The sequence below is a fragment of the Bombina bombina genome, chromosome 1 (genome assembly GCF_027579735.1).
Source record: "Bombina bombina isolate aBomBom1 chromosome 1, aBomBom1.pri, whole genome shotgun sequence".
Classification (NCBI taxonomy): domain Eukaryota; kingdom Metazoa; phylum Chordata; class Amphibia; order Anura; family Bombinatoridae; genus Bombina; species Bombina bombina.
Genome location: NC_069499.1, coordinates 1,493,619,504 through 1,493,640,547, shown reverse-complemented (window position 1 = coordinate 1,493,640,547; position 21,044 = coordinate 1,493,619,504). Strand labels below are relative to the sequence as shown.

At 41.6% G+C, this 21,044-nt stretch overlaps 1 protein-coding gene across 1 annotated transcript in view; it reads right to left on the bottom strand.

The window, feature by feature from the left end:
- Positions 1 to 748: 748 nt before the first annotated feature.
- Positions 749 to 21,044, bottom strand: part of ATAD5 (ATPase family AAA domain containing 5) — a 507,256-nt gene continuing 486,960 nt past the window's right edge. The window contains exon 22 of the mRNA XM_053721398.1: positions 749 to 2,765. Coding sequence (XP_053577373.1) covers positions 2,687 to 2,765 — 79 coding nt within the window. The 3' untranslated portion in view covers positions 749 to 2,686. The remainder of the gene's footprint in view (positions 2,766 to 21,044) is intronic.

Genomic DNA, 21,044 nt, shown 5'->3' with positions numbered 1-21,044 from the left:
GAAGTTACCTCACTCCTCAGAATATGTGAGAACAGCCATGGATCTTAGTTACTTCTGCTAAGATCATAGAAAACGCAGGCAGATTCTTCTTCTAAATACTGCCTGAGATAAACAGTACACTCCAGCACCATTTAAAAATAAACTTTTGATTGAAGAATAAACTAAGTATAAAACACCACACTCCTCTTATGACCTCCATCTTGGTTGAGGCTTGCAAGAGAATGACTGGATATGAGTTAGGGGAGGAGCTATATAGCAGCTCTGCTGTGGGTGATCCTCTTGCAACTTCCTGTTGGGAAGGAGAATATCCCATAAGTAATGGATGATCCGTGGACTGGATACACTTAACAAGAGAAATAAAAACTACAAATCTAACACCACATACTCTTTACCCTCCCGTGGAGATGCTACTTGTTAGAGAATGACTGGGGGTGGGGCGGAGACTGAGGGGAGCTATATGGACAGCTCTGCTGTGTGCTCTCTTTGCCACTTCCTGTAGGGATTGAGAATATCCTACAAGTAAGGATGAATCTGTGGACTGGATACACCATGTAAGAGAAAACGGCTTGTTGAAAATTCAGAGTAATTATGTAATAGTTTGTCAATATTTAATGCATGACTTTAAAATGCCCTGAACTCAAAATGTATTTTGGACTTCAATTAAATTTACAACTATTAGCATAATAATATTGTCTACTACTACAACTACAATAATACCAAATAAAAAGGCAACTCCAGAGACGTCTGATTTGAGTTTAATTAGGAAGAGCTTTTTATTTAAAAAAAAAAAAAAAACAACAACTCTTAATTACAGAATATCATAGTTCACAAACATAAAGATGCAAGTGTATGATACATTAAAGTTAAAAAAAAAATATATATATACAATATTTTCAGAAAAAAAGCCAAATTTAATTAATAGAAATAGTATTGTTTACAAAGCTGTACAAATTGATTTAAACTGTACAATTCTACACAGTGTCTACTGCATTTAATTTGCTAAATTACAGTCAATTAACCACCCATGTTTTTGTGAAGAAAACAATGATACATTGGCTCAAACTGTTCACAAAATGCAGTGACCCTAAATGAAGAGGTATATCAATGATACTATTTTTTTTTTTTTTAGCATATTTGCATTAGTACCATTTGCCAAATTATACCAACATTTTGTTTTCATGTGTGAGGTAGGAATCTGTAATTTAAGAATCATAAGATTATGTAAGTTAGTATGTTGCTATGTTTTTATGCACAGACATCCATTGTTCCTGGGTGATGTTAGGATGTTTAACTTTTTGTAATAGAAGGGTTATTAACAATGTCAACAGCTAGTATAGCCCATTAGTAGGACTAAGACAAAAGCATTGTATGAACAAAAATGAATGGACTCATACATTTAAAGTGTGTTAGTTCATTCATTTAAGACACATGATAGGCATGCTTTAAACTACAATGTGCATTCTAAGACATTTTAGAATGGTATACGGATGTTGACAAAATAGCATATAAGTTATAAGCCATTAAAAAATTTCTAGAACCTTAAGTTTGGTAGCTACTACATACGTGCATTCAGGTGTTTTGTTTTAAAATGAATGTCGACTATGGCCACCCCCAGCAGCATTTGGCTCTTTTTGGAGCAGGTTGGTTTCTGCACAGAGCTTTGTGTTTGGAAATCTGGCTCTGAAAAGAGCTGAATGCTGCTGGCGGCGGCCATATTTGGCACTTGTTTCAAAGCGAAAAACCTACATGCACATGTCTAGTAGCCACTAATAGATAAATTATACTTAATATGACATCAGGTACACACTCCTCTGGTGTTTTCCCAGAATAAGCACCTCACCTAAGGAAAAAGGGGTGTAATTAAACAGACACTGACATGATTTAAAACCATTTATAAATTAAATAATTTTGTAATTACAAATTCTTAAAAACAATATCAGCTGTATCAATATATCTGTCAAGAGACAAAATATTTTAGAGGACAGATTTGGGAGTTCAAAAGTAAAAGTTTTTGGGTTTCTTTTTTTTCTAATACAAAGCACAGTGCTTGAATACCATTTGATACAAGGTTTATTATTGCCACTGTATTTGTAAGTGGTCTCGTAAATTTTCCCATTCCTTTAAAAGGGACATTATGGTCTATAATGTGGCTATATGGCCTAAGCATTGTATACAGAATAAACATGCCATAAATTGCCACTGGAATGATTGCCTTTTCACAGGTGATTTCAGTCCCTTTAAACTAAATGCACCTCATAATAATTTAAGCCACCATACATAGTAATTTTATTGGAAGTATAATGAGACTAAACAGCTTCAGCATATATTTGCCCATACTTTCCTTTTAAACCTCTGAAAGTTCTAAAACTATCAAAAATATATAAAGATTTTCCAGAATAAGTGTAAACTTATTTTATTAAACACTGTGTTGTGAATTCCTTATATTAACAATATAGATACTAATACATGGACAATTTCTTACCAAAGTCACTTATGAAAAGGTTCTTGTTATAAAACCAGTAATGAAATGGAAATATACTGAAATGTATACTTGTTCTGCTTAAGGAACTCCATACATGTTCTCCTATTATCGGGCAATGCACTTAGCAACAGTTGGCAAAGGGGCCGTTCATCAATTTGAAGACAACACATTTTCAGCTCCATTTGCTGCATCATTTTTTTTTTTTTAAGGAAAATCCTCAGCAAGGCTATTCATTGTAGCTTTTGGTAACTCTAGATGAATTCCTTCAAAGTAATGAAGAAATCTGTAAAGAAAGCAAAGGGGGAGGAAGAGTTATAGAAATATACTTGTTACCTCTGTAATTACCTTGTATCTAAGCTTCTGCTGACTGCCTCCTTATCTCAGATCTTTTGACAGACTTGGATTTGAGGCAATTAGTGCCGACTCCTAAATAACTTCACATGCATGAGCACAATGTTATCTATATGAAACACATGAACTAACGCCCTCTAGCTGTGAGAAAATGAAATGCAGAGGCAGCCATCAAGGGATTAGAAATTAGCATATGAGCCTACCTAGGTTTAGCTTTCTACTAAGAATAACAAGAAAACAAAGCTAATTTGATGATAAAAGTAAATTAGAAAGTTTAAAATGACATGCCCTATCTGAATCATGAAAGTTAAATTTGGACTTTACCATCCCTACATTGGCGGCACCCATGACTAAGAGGGAGGCGGGCTATAACCTCAATAATATGCTTGTAACATGTAATTAGTGTTAAATATCTCTTTAAAAATCCATCTGAAAAACATAATTTATGCTCACCTGATACATTTATTTTTTTACCGGATATAGTGAGTCCACGAAATCATCAATTTCTAGTGGGAATATCACTCCTGGCCAGCAGGAGGAGGCAAAGAGCACTACAGCAAAGCTGCTATATATGTCACTTCCCTTACCTATAATCCCCAGTCATTCTGCCGAAGGAAAAATGGAAAAAGAAGATAACACAAAAGTGTAGAGGTGCCTGAGGTTTTAGAAAAAATAACTGTCTTAAATAAAGGGTGGGCCATAGACTCACCATATCCGGAAATAAATACATTTATCAGGTAAGCATAAATTATGTTTTCTTTCCAAAGATATGGTGAGTATACGGAATCATCAATTATTAGTGGGAATCAATACCCAAGTTAGAGGACACAGATGATAAGGGAGGGACAGGACAGGTAGACCTAAACAGAAGGCACCACTGCCTGAAGAACCCTTCTCCCAAAAGAAGAATCAGCTGAGGCAAAATAATAAAATTTATAAAACTTTGAAAAAGTATGCAAAGAGTACCAAGTTGCAGCCTTGCAAATCTGTTCCACAGAAGCTTCATTTTTAAATGCCCAGGAAGAAGAAACAGCCCTCGTGGAATGAGCAGTAATTCTCTCAGGAGGTTGCTGTCCAGCAGTCTTATAGGCCAAACGAATAATAAATACTCCTTAGCCAAAGAGAAAGAGAAGTAGGGTAGTTTTCTGACCCTTGCGCTTCCCAGAAAAAACAAAAACAAAGCAGAAGACTGACGAAAGTCCTTCAATGCACGCACAACATCTAGGTTGTGCAACAAATGCTCCTTAGGAGAAGGATTAGGACACAAAGAAAGAACCACTATCTCCTGATTAATATTCTTATTTGAAACAACCTTAGGTAAGAAACCTTATTTAGTACGTAGAACCACCTTATCAGAATGAAAAATAAGATAAGGAGAATCAAACTGCAGAGCCAAGAGTTCTGAAACTCTCTGAGCAGAAGAAAACCAAATTTATGCTTACCTGATAAATTTATTTCTCTTGTGGTGTATCCAGTCCACGGGTTCATCCATTACTTGTGGGATATTCTCCTTCAAGACAGGAAGTTGCAAGAGGACACCCACAGCAGAGCTGTCTATATAGCTCCTCCCCTAACTGCCACCCCCAGTCATTCGACCGAAGACAAGCAAGAAAAAAGGGAGAAACTATAGGGTGCAGTGGTGACTGTAGTTTAAAAATAAAAAACACCTGCCTTAAAATGACAGGGCGGACAGTGGACTGGATACACCACAAGAGAAATAAATTTGTCAGGTAAGCATAAATTTGTTTTTCTCTTTTAAAGGTGTATCCAGTCCACGGGTTCATCCATTACTTGTGGGATACCAATACCAAACCTTTAGGACACGGATGAAGGGAGGGACAAGGCAGGAACTTAAACGGAAGGCACCACTGCCTGTAAGACCTTTCTCCCAAAAATAGCCTCCGAAGAAGCAAAAGTATTGAATTTGCAGAATTTAGAAAAAGTATGAAGCGAAGACCAAGTCACCACCTTACAAATCTGTTCAACAGAGGCCTCATTTTTAAAAGCCCATGTGGAAGCCACCGCTCTAGTGGAATGAGCTGTAATTCTTTCAGGAGGCTGCTGGCCAGCAGTCTCATAAGCTAAGCGGATTTTTATGCTTCTCAGCCAAAAAGAAAGATAAGTTGCCGAAGCCTTTTGGCCTCTCCTCTGTCCAGAGTAGACCACAAACAAAGCAGATGACTGACGAAAATCCTTCGTAGCTTGTAAATAAAACTTTAAAGCACGAACCACATCAAGATTGTGTAAAAGACGTTCCTTCTTTGAGGAAGGATTAGGACATAATGAAGGAACAACAATCTCCTGATTGATATTCTTATTGGATACTACCTTAGGAAGAAACCCAGGTTTGGTATGCAAAACTACCTTCTCTGCATGGAAAATCAGATAAGGGGAATCACACTGTAAAGCAGATAACTCAGAAACTCTTCGAGACGAGGAGATAGCTACTAAAAACAGAACTTTCCAAGATAAAAGCTTAATATCTATGGAATGCAAAGGTTCAAACGGAACCCCTTGAAGAACTTTAAGAACTAAATTTAAACTCCATGGCGGAGCAACAGGTTTAAACACAGGCTTAATTCTAACTAAAGCCTGACAAAACGCCTGAACGTCTGTAACCTCAGCCAGACGTTTGTGCAAAAGAATAGACAGAGCAGAGATCTGTCCCTTTAAGGTTCTAGCAGACAATCCTTTCTCCAATCCCTCTTGGAGAAAGGATAAGATTCTAGGAATCCTGACTTTACTCCATGAGTAACCCTTGGATTCACACCAATGAAGATATTTACACCATATCTTAGGATTTTCCTGGTGACAGGCTTTCGAGCCTGAATTAAGGTATCAATGACCGACTCGGAAAAACCACGCTTTGATAGAATCAAGCGTTCAATCTCCAAGCAGTCAGACGCAGAGAAATTAGATTTGGATGTTTGAAAGGACCTTGAAGTAGAAGGTCCTGTCTCAGCGGCAGAGTCCATGGTGGAAAGGATGACATGTCCACCAGATCTGCATACCAAGTCCTGCGTGGCCATGCAGGAGCTATCAAAATCACAGAAGCTCTCTCCTGCTTGATCTTGGCAATCAGACGAGGGAGCAGAGGAAACGGTGGAAACACATAAGCCAGGCTGAAGGACCAGGGCGCTGCTAGAGCATCTATCAGCGCTGCCTTGGGATCCCTGGACCCGCAACAAGGAAGCTTGGCGTTCTGACGAAACGCCATGAGATCCAGTTCTGGTTTGCCCCATAGATGAATCAACTGGGCAAATACCTCCGGATGGAGTTCCCACTCCCCTGGATGAAAAGTCTGCCGACTTAAAAAATCCGCCTCCCAGTTCTCTACTCCTGGGATATGGATAGCTGAAGCTCTCTCCTGCTTGATCTTGGCAATCAGACGAGGGAGCAGAGGAAACGGTGGAAACGCATAAGCCAGGCTGAAGGACCAGGGCGCTGCTAGAGCATCTATCAGCGCTGCCTTGGGATCCCTGGACCCGCAACAAGGAAGCTTGGCGTTCTGACGAGACGCCATGAGATCCAGTTCTGGTTTGCCCCATAGATGAATCAACTGGGCAAATACCTCCGGATGGAGTTCCCACTCCCCTGGATGAAAAGTCTGCCGACTTAAAAAATCCGCCTCCCAGTTCTCTACTCCTGGGATATGGATAGCTGAGAGATGGCAAGAGTGAACCTCTGCCCATAGAATTATCTTTGAAACCTCCAACATCGCCAGGGGGCTCTTTGTACCCCCCTGATGGTTGATATAGGCTACAGTCGTGATGTTGTCCGACTGAAATCTGATGAACCTGACCGCAGCTAGCTGAGGCCAAGCCTGAAGAGCATTGAATATCGCTCTTAATTCCAGAATGTTTATCGGAAGGAGGGCTTCCTCCTGAGTCCACGAACCCTGAGCCTTCAGGGAGTTCCAGACTGCGCCCCAGTCCAGAAGGCTGGCATCTGTCGTCACTATAGTCCATTCTGGCCTGCAGAAGCTCATTCCCCTGCACAGATGGACCCGAGATAGCCACCAGAGAAGAGAATCTCTGGTCTCTTGATCCAGATTTAGCAGAGGGTACAAATCTGTGTAATCCCCATTCCACTGATTGAGCATGCAAAGTTGCAGTGGTCTGAGATGTAGGCGGGCAAACGGAACTATGTCCATTGCCGCTACCATTAAGCCGATTACTTCCATACACTGAGCCACTGATGGCTGAGAAGTGGAATAAAGAGCACGGCAGGAAGTTAGAAGCTTTGACAACCTGACCAATGTCAGAAAAAACAGAATTTATGTTTACCTGATAAATTTCTTTCTCCAACGGTGTGTCCGGTCCACGGCGTCATCCTTACTTGTGGGATATTCTCTTCCCCAACAGGAAATGGCAAAGAGCCCAGCAAAGCTGGTCACATGATCCCTCCTAGGCTCCGCCTACCCCAGTCATTCGACCGACGTTAAGGAGGAATATTTGCATAGGAGAAACCATATGGTACCGTGGTGACTGTAGTTAAAGAAAATAAATTATCAGACCTGATTAAAAAACCAGGGCGGGCCGTGGACCGGACACACCGTTGGAGAAAGAAATTTATCAGGTAAACATAAATTCTGTTTTCTCCAACATAGGTGTGTCCGGTCCACGGCGTCATCCTTACTTGTGGGAACCAATACCAAAGCTTTAGGACACGGATGAAGGGAGGGAGCAAATCAGGTCACCTAAATGGAAGGCACCACGGCTTGCAAAACCTTTCTCCCAAAAATAGCCTCAGAAGAAGCAAAAGTATCAAACTTGTAAAATTTGGTAAAAGTGTGCAGTGAAGACCAAGTCGCTGCCCTACATATCTGATCAACAGAAGCCTCGTTCTTGAAGGCCCATGTGGAAGCCACAGCCCTAGTGGAATGAGCTGTGATTCTTTCGGGAGGCTGCCGTCCGGCAGTCTCGTAAGCCAATCTGATGATGCTTTTAATCCAAAAAGAGAGAGAGGTAGAAGTTGCTTTTTGACCTCTCCTTTTACCTGAATAAACAACAAACAAGGAAGATGTTTGTCTAAAATCCTTTGTAGCATCTAAATAGAATTTTAGAGCGCGAACAACATCCAAATTGTGCAACAAACGTTCCTTCTTTGAAACTGGTTTTGGACACAGAGAAGGTACGATAATCTCCTGGTTAATGTTTTTGTTAGAAACAACTTTTGGAAGAAAACCAGGTTTAGTACGTAAAACCACCTTATCTGCATGGAACACCAGATAAGGAGGAGAACACTGCAGAGCAGATAATTCTGAGACTCTTCTAGCAGAAGAAATTGCAACTAAAAACAAAACTTTCCAAGATAATAACTTAATATCAACGGAATGTAAGGGTTCAAACGGAACCCCCTGAAGAACTGAAAGAACTAAATTGAGACTCCAAGGAGGAGTCAAAGGTTTGTAAACAGGCTTGATTCTAACCAGAGCCTGAACAAAGGCTTGAACATCTGGCACAGCTGCCAGCTTTTTGTGAAGTAACACCGACAAGGCAGAAATCTGTCCCTTCAGGGAACTTGCAGATAATCCTTTTTCCAATCCTTCTTGAAGGAAGGATAGAATCCTAGGAATCTTAACCTTGTCCCAAGGGAATCCTTTAGATTCACACCAACAGATATATTTTTTCCAAATTTTGTGGTAAATCTTTCTAGTTACAGGCTTTCTGGCCTGAACAAGAGTATCGATAACAGAATCTGAGAATCCTCGCTTCGATAAAATCAAGCGTTCAATCTCCAAGCAGTCAGCTGGAGTGAAACCAGATTCGGATGTTCGAACGGACCCTGAACAAGAAGGTCTCGTCTCAAAGGTAGCTTCCAAGGTGGAGCCGATGACATATTCACCAGATCTGCATACCAAGTCCTGCGTGGCCACGCAGGAGCTATCAAGATCACCGACGCCCTCTCCTGATTGATCCTGGCTACCAGCCTGGGGATGAGAGGAAATGGCGGGAACACATAAGCTAGTTTGAAGGTCCAAGGTGCTACTAGTGCATCCACTAGAGCCGCCTTGGGATCCCTGGATCTGGCCCCGTAGCAAGGAACTTTGAAGTTCTGACGAGAGGCCATCAGATCCATGTCTGGAATGCCCCACAGGTGAGTGACTTGGGCAAAGATTTCCGGATGGAGTTCCCACTCCCCCGGATGCAATGTCTGACGACTCAGAAAATCCGCTTCCCAATTTTCCACTCCTGGGATGTGGATAGCAGACAGGTGGCAGGAGTGAGACTCCGCCCATAGAATGATTTTGGTCACTTCTTCCATCGCTAGGGAACTCCTTGTTCCCCCCTGATGGTTGATGTACGCAACAGTTGTCATGTTGTCTGATTGAAACCGTATGAACTTGGTCCTCGCTAGCTGAGGCCAGGCCTTGAGAGCATTGAATATCGCTCTCAGTTCCAGAATATTTATCGGTAGAAGAGATTCTTCCCGAGACCAAAGACCCTGAGCTTTCAGGGGTCCCCAGACCGCGCCCCAGCCCATCAGACTGGCGTCGGTCGTGACAATGACCCACTCTGGTCTGCGGAATGTCATCCCTTGTGACAGGTTGTCCAGGGACAGCCACCAACGGAGTGAGTCTCTGGTCCTCTGATTTACTTGTATCTTCGGAGACAAGTCTGTATAGTCCCCATTCCACTGACTGAGCATGCACAGTTGTAATGGTCTTAGATGAATGCGCGCAAAAGGAACTATGTCCATTGCCGCTACCATCAACCCGATCACTTCCATGCACTGAGCTATGGAAGGAAGAGGAACGGAATGAAGTATCCGACAAGAGTCTAGAAGTTTTGTTTTTCTGACCTCTGTCAGAAAAATCCTCATTTCTAAAGAGTCTATAATTGTTCCCAAGAAGGGAACCCTTGTTGACGGGGATAGAGAACTCTTTTCCACGTTCACTTTCCATCCGTGAGATCTGAGAAAGGCCAGGACGATGTCCGTGTGAGCCTTTGCTTGAGGAAGGGACGACGCTTGAATCAGAATGTCGTCCAAGTAAGGTACTACCGCAACGCCCCTTGGTCGTAGCACAGCTAGAAGGGACCCTAGTACCTTTGTGAAAATCCTTGGAGCAGTGGCTAATCCGAAAGGAAGCGCCACGAACTGGTAATGTTTGTCCAGGAATGCGAACCTTAGGAACCGATGATGTTCCTTGTGGATAGGAATATGTAGATACGCATCCTTTAAATCCACCGTGGTCATGAATTGACCTTCCTGGATGGAAGGAAGAATAGTTCGAATGGTTTCCATCTTGAACGATGGAACCTTGAGAAACTTGTTTAAGATCTTGAGATCTAAGATTGGTCTGAACGTTCCCTCTTTTTTGGGAACTATGAACAGATTGGAGTAGATCCCCATCCCTTGTTCTCTTAATGGAACTGGATGAATCACTCCCATTTTTAACAGGTCTTCTACACAATGTAAGAACCTGAGACCTGTGGAACCTCCCCCTTGGGGGAAGTCCCTTGAATTCCAGAAGATAACCTTGGGAGACTATTTCTAGCGCCCAAGGATCCAGAACATCTCTTGCCCAAGCCTGAGCGAAGAGAGAGAGTCTGCCCCCCACCAGATCCGGTCCCGGATCGGGGGCCAACATTTCATGCTGTCTTGGTAGCAGTGGCAGGTTTCTTGGCCTGCTTTCCCTTGTTCCAGCCTTGCATTGGTCTCCAAGCTGGCTTGGCTTGAGAAGTATTACCCTCTTGCTTAGAGGACGTAGCACTTTGGGCTGGTCCGTTTTTACGAAAGGGACGAAAATTAGGTCTATTTTTTGCCTTGAAAGGCCGATCCTGAGGAAGGGCGTGGCCCTTACCCCCAGTGATATCAGAGATAATCTCTTTCAAGTCAGGGCCAAACAGCGTTTTCCCCTTGAAAGGAATGTTAAGTAGCTTGTTCTTGGAAGACGCATCAGCCGACCAAGATTTCAACCAAAGCGCTCTGCGCGCCACAATAGCAAACCCAGAATTCTTAGCCGCTAACCTAGCCAATTGCAAAGTGGCGTCTAGGGTGAAAGAATTAGCCAATTTGAGAGCATTGATTCTGTCCATAATCTCCTCATAAGGAGGAGAATCACTATCGAGCGTCTTTATCAGCTCATCGAACCAGAAACATGCGGCTGTAGCGACAGGGACAATGCATGAAATTGGTTGTAGAAGGTAACCCTGCTGAACAAACATCTTTTTAAGCAAACCTTCTAATTTTTTATCCATAGGATCTTTGAAAGCACAACTATCCTCTATGGGTATAGTGGTGCGTTTGTTTAAAGTGGAAACCGCTCCCTCGACCTTGGGGACTGTCTGCCATAAGTCCTTTCTGGGGTCGACCATAGGAAACAATTTTTTAAATATGGGGGGAGGGACGAAAGGAATACCGGGCCTTTCCCATTCTTTATTAACAATGTCCGCCACCCGCTTGGGTATAGGAAAAGCTTCTGGGAGCCCCGGCACCTCTAGGAACTTGTCCATTTTACATAGTTTCTCTGGGATGACCAACTTTTCACAATCATCCAGAGTGGATAATACCTCCTTAAGCAGAATGCGGAGATGTTCCAACTTAAATTTAAATGCAATCACATCAGGTTCAGCCTGTTGAGAAATGTTCCCTGAATCAGTAATTTCTCCCTCAGACAAAACCTCCCTGGCCCCATCAGACTGGGTTAGGGGCCCTTCAGAGATATTAATATCAGCGTCGTCATGCTCTTCAGTATCTAAAACAGAGCAGCCACGCTTACGCTGACAAGGGTTCATTTTGGCTAAAATGTTTTTGACAGAATTATCCATTACAGCCGTTAATTGTTGCATAGTAAGGAGTATTGGCGCGCTAGATGTACTAGGGGCCTCCTGAGTGGGCAAGACTCGTGTAGACGAAGGAGGGAATGATGCAGTACCATGCTTACTCCCCTCACTTGAGGAATCATCTTGGGCATCATTGTCATTATCACATAAATCACATTTATTTAAATGAATAGGAATTCTGGCTTCCCCACATTCAGAACACAGTCTATCTGGTAGTTCAGACATGTTAAACAGGCATAAACTTGATAACAAAGTACAAAAACGTTTTAAAATAAAACCGTTACTGTCACTTTAAATTTTAAACTGAACACACTTTATTACTGCAATTGCGAAAAAACATGAAGGAATTGTTCAAAATTCACCAAATTTTCACCACAGTGTCTTAAAGCCTTAAAAATATTGCACACCAAATTTGGAAGCTTTAACCCTTAAAATAACGGAACCGGAGCCGTTTTAAACTTTAACCCCTTTACAGTCCCTGGTATCTGCTTTGCTGAGACCCAACCAAGCCCAAAGGGGAATACGATACCAAATGACGCCTTCAGAAAGTCTTTTCTAAGTATCAGAGCTCCTCTCACATGCGACTGCATGCCATGCCTCTCAAAAACAAGTGCGCCACACCGGCGCGAAAATGAGGCTCTGCTTAAGCTTTGGGAAAGCCCCTAAGGAATAAGGTGTCTAATACAGTGCCTGCCGATATTATTATATCAAAAATACCCAGATAAAATGATTCCTCAAGGCTAAATATGTGTTAATAATGAATCGATTTAGCCCAGAAACAGTCTACAGTCTTAATAAGCCCTTGTGAAGCCCTTATTTATGATCGTAATAAACATGGCTTACCGGATCCCATAGGGAAAATGACAGCTTCCAGCATTACATCGTCTTGTTAGAATGTGTCATACCTCAAGCAGCAAGAGACTGCACACTGTTCCCCCAACTGAAGTTAATTGCTCTCAACAGTCCTGTGTGGAACAGCCATGGATTTTAGTTACGGTTGCTAAAATCATTTTCCTCATACAAACAGAAATCTTCATCTCTTTTCTGTTTCTGAGTAAATAGTACATACCAGCACTATTTCAAAATAACAAACTCTTGATTGAATAATAAAAACTACAGTTAAACACTAAAAAACTCTAAGCCATCTCCGTGGAGATGTTGCCTGTACAACGGCAAAGAGAATGACTGGGGTAGGCGGAGCCTAGGAGGGATCATGTGACCAGCTTTGCTGGGCTCTTTGCCATTTCCTGTTGGGGAAGAGAATATCCCACAAGTAAGGATGACGCCGTGGACCGGACACACCTATGTTGGAGAAATCTTCATTTCTACTGAATCTATCAGAGTTCCTAGGAAGGAAACTCTTGTGAGAGGGGAGAGAAAACTCTTTTCTTCGTTCACCTTCCACCCGTGAGACCTCAGAAAGGCCAGAACAATGTCCGTATGGGACTTGGCGATTTGAAAAGTCGACGACTGTATCAGAATGTCGTCTAGGTAAGGGGCCACCGCTATGCCGCGTGGCCTTAGAACCGCCAGTAGGGACCCTAGAACCTTTGTAAAGATTCTTGGTGCCGTGGCTAACCCGAAGGGAAGAGCCACAAACTGGTATTGCCTGTCTAGGAAGGCAAACCTGAGAAACCGATGATGATCTCTGTGTATCGGAATGTGGAGATAAGCATCCTTTAAGTCCACGGTAGTCATATATTGACACTCCTGGATCAAAGGTAGGATGGTTCGAATAGTCTCCATCTTGAAGGATGGGACCCTGAGAAATTTGTTTAAGATCCAAGATTGGTCTGAAAGGTCCCTCTTTTTTGGGAACTATAAACAGATTTGAATAGAATCCTTGCCCCTGTTCCTCCCTTGGAACTGGGTGGATCGCTCCCATGACCAGAAGGTCTTGAACACAACATAAGAATGCCTCTCTCTTTATCTGGTTTGCAGATAATTGTGAGAGATGAAATCTCCCTTTTGGAGATGAGGCTTTGAAATCCAGAAGATATCCCTGGGAAACAATCTCCAGAGCCCAGGGATCCTGGACGTCTCTTGCCCAAGCCTGGGCGAAGAGAGAAAGTCTGCCCCCAACTAGATCCGGTCCCGGATCGGGGGCTACTCCTTCATGCTGTCTTAAGAGGCAGCAGCAGGTTTTTTGGCCTGCTTTCCCTTGCTCCAAGCCGGGTTAGGTCTCCAGACTGGCTTGGACTGGGCAGAATTTCCTTCTTGTTTTGAAGTAGAGGAAGTTGAAGCTGCACCATTCTTGAAGTTCCGAAAGGAACGAAAATTAGTCTGTTTGGTCCTTAATTTGTTGGACCTATCCTGGGGAAGGGCGTGGCCTTTCACTCCAGTAATATCAGAAATGATCTCCTTCAGTCCAGGCCCGAATAGGGTCTGCCCCTTGAAGGGAATGTTGAGAAGCTTAGACTTTGAAATAACGTCAGCTGACCAGGATTTAAGCCATAGCGCCCTATGTGCCTGAATGGCAAAACCTGAATTCTTTGCCGTTAGCTTAGTTAAATGAAAAACGGCATCAGAAATAAATGAATTGGCTAATTTAAGAGCTTTAAGCCTGTCTAGGATATCATCCAACGGGGTCTCCACCTGAAGAGCCTCTTCAAGAGACTCGAACCAGAAAGCTGCTGCAGCAGTGACTGGGGCAATGCATGCAAGAGGCTGGAGAATAAAACCTTGTTGTATAAAGATTTTCTTAAGGAAACCCTCTAGTTTTTTATCCATTGGATCTAGGAAAGCACAAGACGGGGATAGTTGTACGCTTAGCTAGGGTAGATACTGCTCCCTCCACCTTAGGGACCGTCTGCCACGAGTCCCGTGTAGCGGCATCTATGGGAAACATCCTTTTAAACGCAGGAGGGGGAGAGAACGGTACACCTGGTCTATCCCATTCCTTCGTAATAATTTCTGAAAACCTCTTAGGGATTGGAAAAACATCAGTGTAAATAGGCACTGCAAAGTATTTGTCCATTTTACACAATTTCTCTGGGACTACAATGGTGTCACAGTCGTCCAGAGTTGCTAAAACCTCCTTGAGCAACAAGCGGAGGTGTTCAAGCTTAAATTTAAATGCTGTCATTTCAGAGTCAGACTGGAGTAACGCCTTCCCTGAATCAGAAATGTCACCCACAGATAGAAGCTCTCCTGCTTCGGCTTCTGTACATTGTGAGGGTATATCAGACATAGCTACTAAAGCGTCAGAAAGCTCTGTATTTGTTCTAGCCCCAGAGCCGTCTCTCTTTCCTTGTAACCCTGGCAGTTTGGACAATACCTCTGTGAGGGTATGATTCATAACTGCCGCCATGTCTTGTAAGGTAAACGCATTGGACGCGCCAGATGTACTTGGCGTCACTTGCGCGGGAGATATAGGTTCTGACACATTGGGAGAGCTAGGTGGTTTAACCTCCCTTTTGTCAGTCTGAGAAACCTCTGGTGATAAATCCTTAAAACCCATAATATGGTCTTTATAACTTATAGAAAGGTCAGTGCATTTGGCATACATTCTAAGAGGGGGTTCCACAATGACTTCTAAACATAATGAACAAGGAGTTTCCTCTATGTCAGACATGTTTAACAGACTAGTAATGAGACCAGCAAGCTTGGAAAACACTTTAATAAATGTGAAAAAAGCAATTAAATAAAAACGGTACTGTGCCTTTAAGAGAAAAAAAACTACCTCAAACTGCAAAACAGTGATAAAAAGTAGTAAACTCTACAAAATTTTTACAGTGTGTATAAGAGACTAAAGCAGCATTGCACACACTTGCAAATGGATGATTAACCCCTTAGGCCCCAAAACGGACTAGAAAAACGGAAAAACCGTTAAGCTCTGCTGTGGCACTACCTGACCTTAAACACGATTTTTTGCAGGAAAAACACCCTCTATAGTGGTCCTAGATGCCAGAGGACTCCTTTTGGGAAGCTATATGTCTCAGTCTGAAGATCAACTGCGCATAAAGTGCCCGAAAATAGGCCCCTCCCACCATGCACTGAATGTCAGGGGGCCTTTTTTAGGAGTGATCTAACAAGCCATGTGGAAAACTAGGCCCCAAAAACATAATTTATGTAAGAACTTACCTGATAAATTCATTTCTGTCATATTAGCAAGAGTCCATGAGCTAGTGACGTATGGGATATACATTCCTACCAGGAGGGGCAAAGTTTCCCAAACCTCAAAATGCCTATAAATACACCCCTCACCACACCCACAAATCAGTTTAACACATAGCCAAGAAGTGGGGTGATAAGAAAAAAGTGCGAAAAGCATAAAAAATAAGGAATTGGAATAATTGTGCTTTATACAAAAAAATCATAACCACCACAAAAAGGGTGAGCCTCATGGACTCATGCTAATATGAAAGAAATGAATTTATCAGGTAAGTTCTTACATAAATTATGTTTTCTTTCATGTAATTAGCAAGAGTCCATGAGCTAGTGACGTATGGGATAATGACTACCCAAGATGTGGATCTTCCACGCAAGAGTCACTAGAGAGGGAGGGATAAAATAAAGACAGCCAATTCCGCTGAAAATAATCCACACCCAAAATAAAGTTTAAATCTTATAATGAAAAAAACTGAAATTATAAGCAGAAGAATCAAATTGAAACAGCTGCCTGAAGTACTTTTCTACCAAAAACTGCTTCAGAAGAAGAAAACACATCAAAATGGTAGAATTTAGTAAAAGTATGCAAAGAAGACCAAGTTGCTGCTTTGCAAATCTGATCAACCGAAGCTTCATTCCTAAAAGCCCAGGAAGTAGAAACTGACCTAGTAGAATGAGCTGTAATCCTTTGAGGCAGAGTTTTACCCGACTCGACATAAGCATGATGAATTAAAGATTTCAACCAAGATGCCAAAGAAATGGCAGAGGCCTTCTGACCTTTCCTAGAACCGGAAAAGATAACAAATAGACTAGAAGTCTTTCGGAAATTCTTAGTAGCTTCAACATAATATTTCAAAGCTCTAACTACATCCAAAGAATGCAATGATCTCTCCTTAGAATTCTTAGGATTAGGACATAATGAAGGAACCACAATTTCTCTACTAATGTTGTTAGAATTCACAAACTTAGGTAAAAATTTTAAAGAAGTTCGCAACACCGCCTTATCCTGATGAAAAATCAGAAAAGGAGACTCACAAGAAAGAGCAGATAATTCTGAAACTCTTCTAGCAGAAGAGATGGCCAAAAGAAACAAAACTTTTCAAGAAAGTAATTTAATGTCCAATGAATGCATAGGTTCAAACGGAGGAGCTTGAAGAGCCCCCAGAACCAAATTCAAACTCCAAGGAGGAGAAATTGACTTAATGACAGGTTTTATACGAACCAAAGCTTGTACAAAACAATGAATATCAGGAAGATTAGCAATCTTTCTGTGAAAAAGAACAGAAAGAGCAGAGATTTGTCCTTTCAAGGAACTTGCAGACAAACCTTTATCCAAACCATCCTGAAGAAACTGTAAAATTCTCGGAATTCTAAAAGAATGCCAGGAAAAATGATGAGAAAGACACCAAGAAATGTAAGTCTTCCAGACTCTATAATATATCTTCCTAGATACAGATTTACGAGCCTGTAACATAGTATTAATCACAGAGTCAGAGAAATCTCTTTGACTAAGAATCAAGCGTTCAATCTCCATACCTTTAAATTTAAGGATTTGAGATCCTGATGGAAAAAAGGACCTTGCGACAGAAGGTCTGGTCTTAACGGAAGAGTCCACGGTTGGCAAGAGGCCATCCGGACAAGATCCGCATACCAAAACCTGTGAGGCCATGCTGGAGCCACCAGCAGAACAAACGAGCATTCCTTCAGAATCTTGGAGATTACTCTTGGAAGAAGAACTAGAGGCGGAAAGATATAGGCAGGATGATACTTCCAAGGAAGTGACAATGCATCCACTGCTTCCGCTTGAGGATCCCTGGATCTGGACAGATACCTGGGAAGTTTCTTGTTTAGATGAGAAGCCATCAGATCTATTTCTGGAAGTCCCCACATTTGAACAATCTGAAGAAATACCTCTGGGTGAAGAGACCATTCATCCGGATGTAACGTTTGGCGACTGAGATAATCCGCTTCCCAATTGTCTATACCTGGGATATGAACCGCAGAAACTAGACAGGAGCTGGATTCCGCCCATACCAGTATTCAAGATACTTCTTTCATAGCCAGAGGACTGTGAGTCCCTCCTTGATGATTGACGTATGCCACAGTAGTGACATTGTCTGTCTGAAAACAAATGAACGATTCTCTCTTTAGAAGAGGCCATGACTGAAGAGCTCTGAAAATTGCACGGAGTTCCAAAATATTGATTGGTAATCTCACCTCCTGAGATTCCCAAACCCCTTGTGCTGTCAGAGACCCCCAAACAGCTCCCCAACCTGTCAGACTTGCATCTGTTGAAATTACAGTCCAGGTCGGAAGAACAAAAGAAGCCCCCTGAACTAAACGATGGTGATCTGTCCACCACGTCAGAGAGTGTCGTACAATCGGTTTTAAAGATATTAGCTGAGATATCTTTGTGTAATCCCTGCACCACTGGTTCAGCATACAGTGCTGAAGAGGTCGCATGTGAAAACGAGCAAAGGGGATCGCGTCCGATGCAGCAGTCATAAGACCTAGAATTTCCATGCATAAGGCTACCGAAGGGAATGATTGTGATTGAAGGTTTCGACAAGCTGAAATCAATTTTAGACGTCTCTTGTCTGTCAGAGACAGAATCATGGACGCTGAATCTATCTGGAAACCTAAAAAGGTTACCCTTGTCTGAGGAATCAATGAACTTTTCGGTAAATTGATCCTCCAACCATGATCTTGAAGAAACAACACAAGTCGATTCGTATGAGATTCTGCTAAATGTGAAGACTGAGCAAGTACCAAGATATCGTCCAAATAAGGAAATACCACAATACCCTGTTTTCTGATTACAGACAGAAGGGCACCGAGAACCTTTGTAAAAATTCTTGGAGCTGTTGCTAGGCCAAACGGCAGAGCCACAAACTGGTAATGCTTGTCTAGGAAAGAGAATCTCAGAAACTGATAGTGATCTGGATGAATCGGAATATGCAGATATGCATCCTGTAAATCTATTGTGGACATATAATGCCCTTGCTGAACAAAAGGCAGGATAGTCCTTATAGCTACCATTTTGAATGTTGGTATCCTTACATAACGATTCAATATTTTTAGATCCAGAACTGGTCTGAAGGAATTCTCCTTCTTTGGTACAATGAAGAGATTTGAATAAAACCCCAGCCCCTGTTCCAGAACTGGAACTGGCATAATTACTCCAGCCAACTCTAGATCTGAAACACATTTCAGAAATGCTTGAGCCTTCGCTGGATTTACTGGGACACGGGAAAGAAAAAATCTCTTTGAAGGAGGCCTTATCTTGAAGCCAATTTTGTACCCTTCCGAAACAATGTTTTGAATCCAAAGATTGTGAACTGAATTGATCCAAATTTCTTTGAAAAATCGTAATCTGCCCCCTACCAGCTGGGCTGGAATGAGGGCCGCACCTTCATGTGGACTTGGGAGCTGGCTTTGATTTTCTAAAAGGCTTGGATTTATTCCAGACTGGAGATTGTTTCCAAACTGATACCGCTCCTGTGGGTGAAGGATCAGGCTTTTGTTCCTTATTGTGACGAAAGGAACGAAAATGATTATTAGACCTAAATTTACCTTTAGATTTTTTATCCTGTGGTAAAAAAGTTCCTTTCCCTCCAGTAACAGTTGAGATAATAGAATCCAACTGAGAACCAAATAATTTATTACCCTGGTAAGAAAGGGAAAGCAAAGTTGACTTAGAAGACATATCAGCATTCCAAGTTTTAAGCCATAAAGCTCTTCTAGCTAAAATAGCTAGAGACATATACCTGACATCAACTCTAATGATATCAAAGATGGCATCACAAATAAAGTTATTAGCATGTTGAAGAAGATTAACAATGCTATGAGAATTATGATCTGTTACTTGTTGTGCTAAAGCTTCTAACCAAAAAGTTGAAGCTGCAGCAACATCCGCTAAAGATATAGCAGGTCTAAGAAGATTACCTGAACATAAGTAAGCTTTCCTTAGAAAGGATTTAATCTTCCTATCTAAAGGATCCTTAAAGGAAGTACTATCTGCCATAGGAATAGTAGTACGTTTAGCAAGAGTAGAGACAGCCCCATCAACTTTAGGGATTTTGTCCCAAAATTCTAATCTGTCAGATGGCACAGGATATAATTGCTTAAAACGTTTAGAAGGAGTAAATGAATTACCCAAATTATTCCATTCCCTGGAGATTACTTCAGAAATAGCATCAGGGACAGGAAAAACTTCTGGAATAACTACAGGAGATTTAAAAACCTTATTTAAACGTTTAGATTTAGTATCAAGAGGACCAGAATCCTCTATTTCTAATGCATTTAAGACTTCTTTAAGTAAAGAACGAATAAATTCCATTTTGAATAAATATGAAGATTTATCAGCATCAACCTCTGAGACAGAATCCTCTGAACCAGAGGAACCATTATCAGAATCAGAATGATGATGTTCATTTAAAAATTCATCTGAAAAATGAGAAGTTTTAAAAGACCTTTTACGTTTACTAGAAGGAGGAATAACAGACATAGCCTTCTTAATGGATTTAGAAACAAAATCTCTTATGTTAACAGGAACACTCTGAGTATTAGATGTTGATGGAACAGCAACAGGTAATGTAACATTACTAACGGAAATATTATCTGCATTAACAAGTTTGTCATGACATTCATTACAAACAATAGCTGGAGGAACAGATACCACAAGTTTACAGCAGATACACTTAACTTAGATCCAGCTCCAGGCAGCGTTTTTCCAGAAGTATCTTCTGACTCAGTGTCAATCTGGGACATCTTGCAATATGTAATAGAAAAAACAACATATAAAGCAAAATTGATCAAATTCCTTAAATGACAGTTTCAGGAATGGGAAAAAATGCCAGTGAACAAGCTTCTAGCAACCAGAAGCAATAAATAATGAGACATAAATAATGTGGAGACAATAGTGACGCCCATATTTTTTAGCGCCAAAAAAGACGCCCACATTATTTGGCGCCTAAATGCTTTTGGCGCCAAAAATGACGCCACATCCGGAACGCCGACACTTTTGGCGCAAAAAACGTCAAAAATGACGCAACTTCCGGCGACACGTATGACGCCGGAAACAGAAAAAAAAATTTGCGCCAAAAAAGTCCGCGCCAAGAATGACGCAATAAAATGAAGCATTTTCAGCCCCCGCGAGCCTAACAGCCCACAGGGAAAAAAGTCAAATTTTAAGGTAAGAAAAAAATTGATTTCTTCATATGCATCATCCCAAATATGAAACTGACTGTCTGAAATAAGGAACGTTGAACATCCTGAGTCAAGGCAAATAAATGTTTGAACACATATATTTA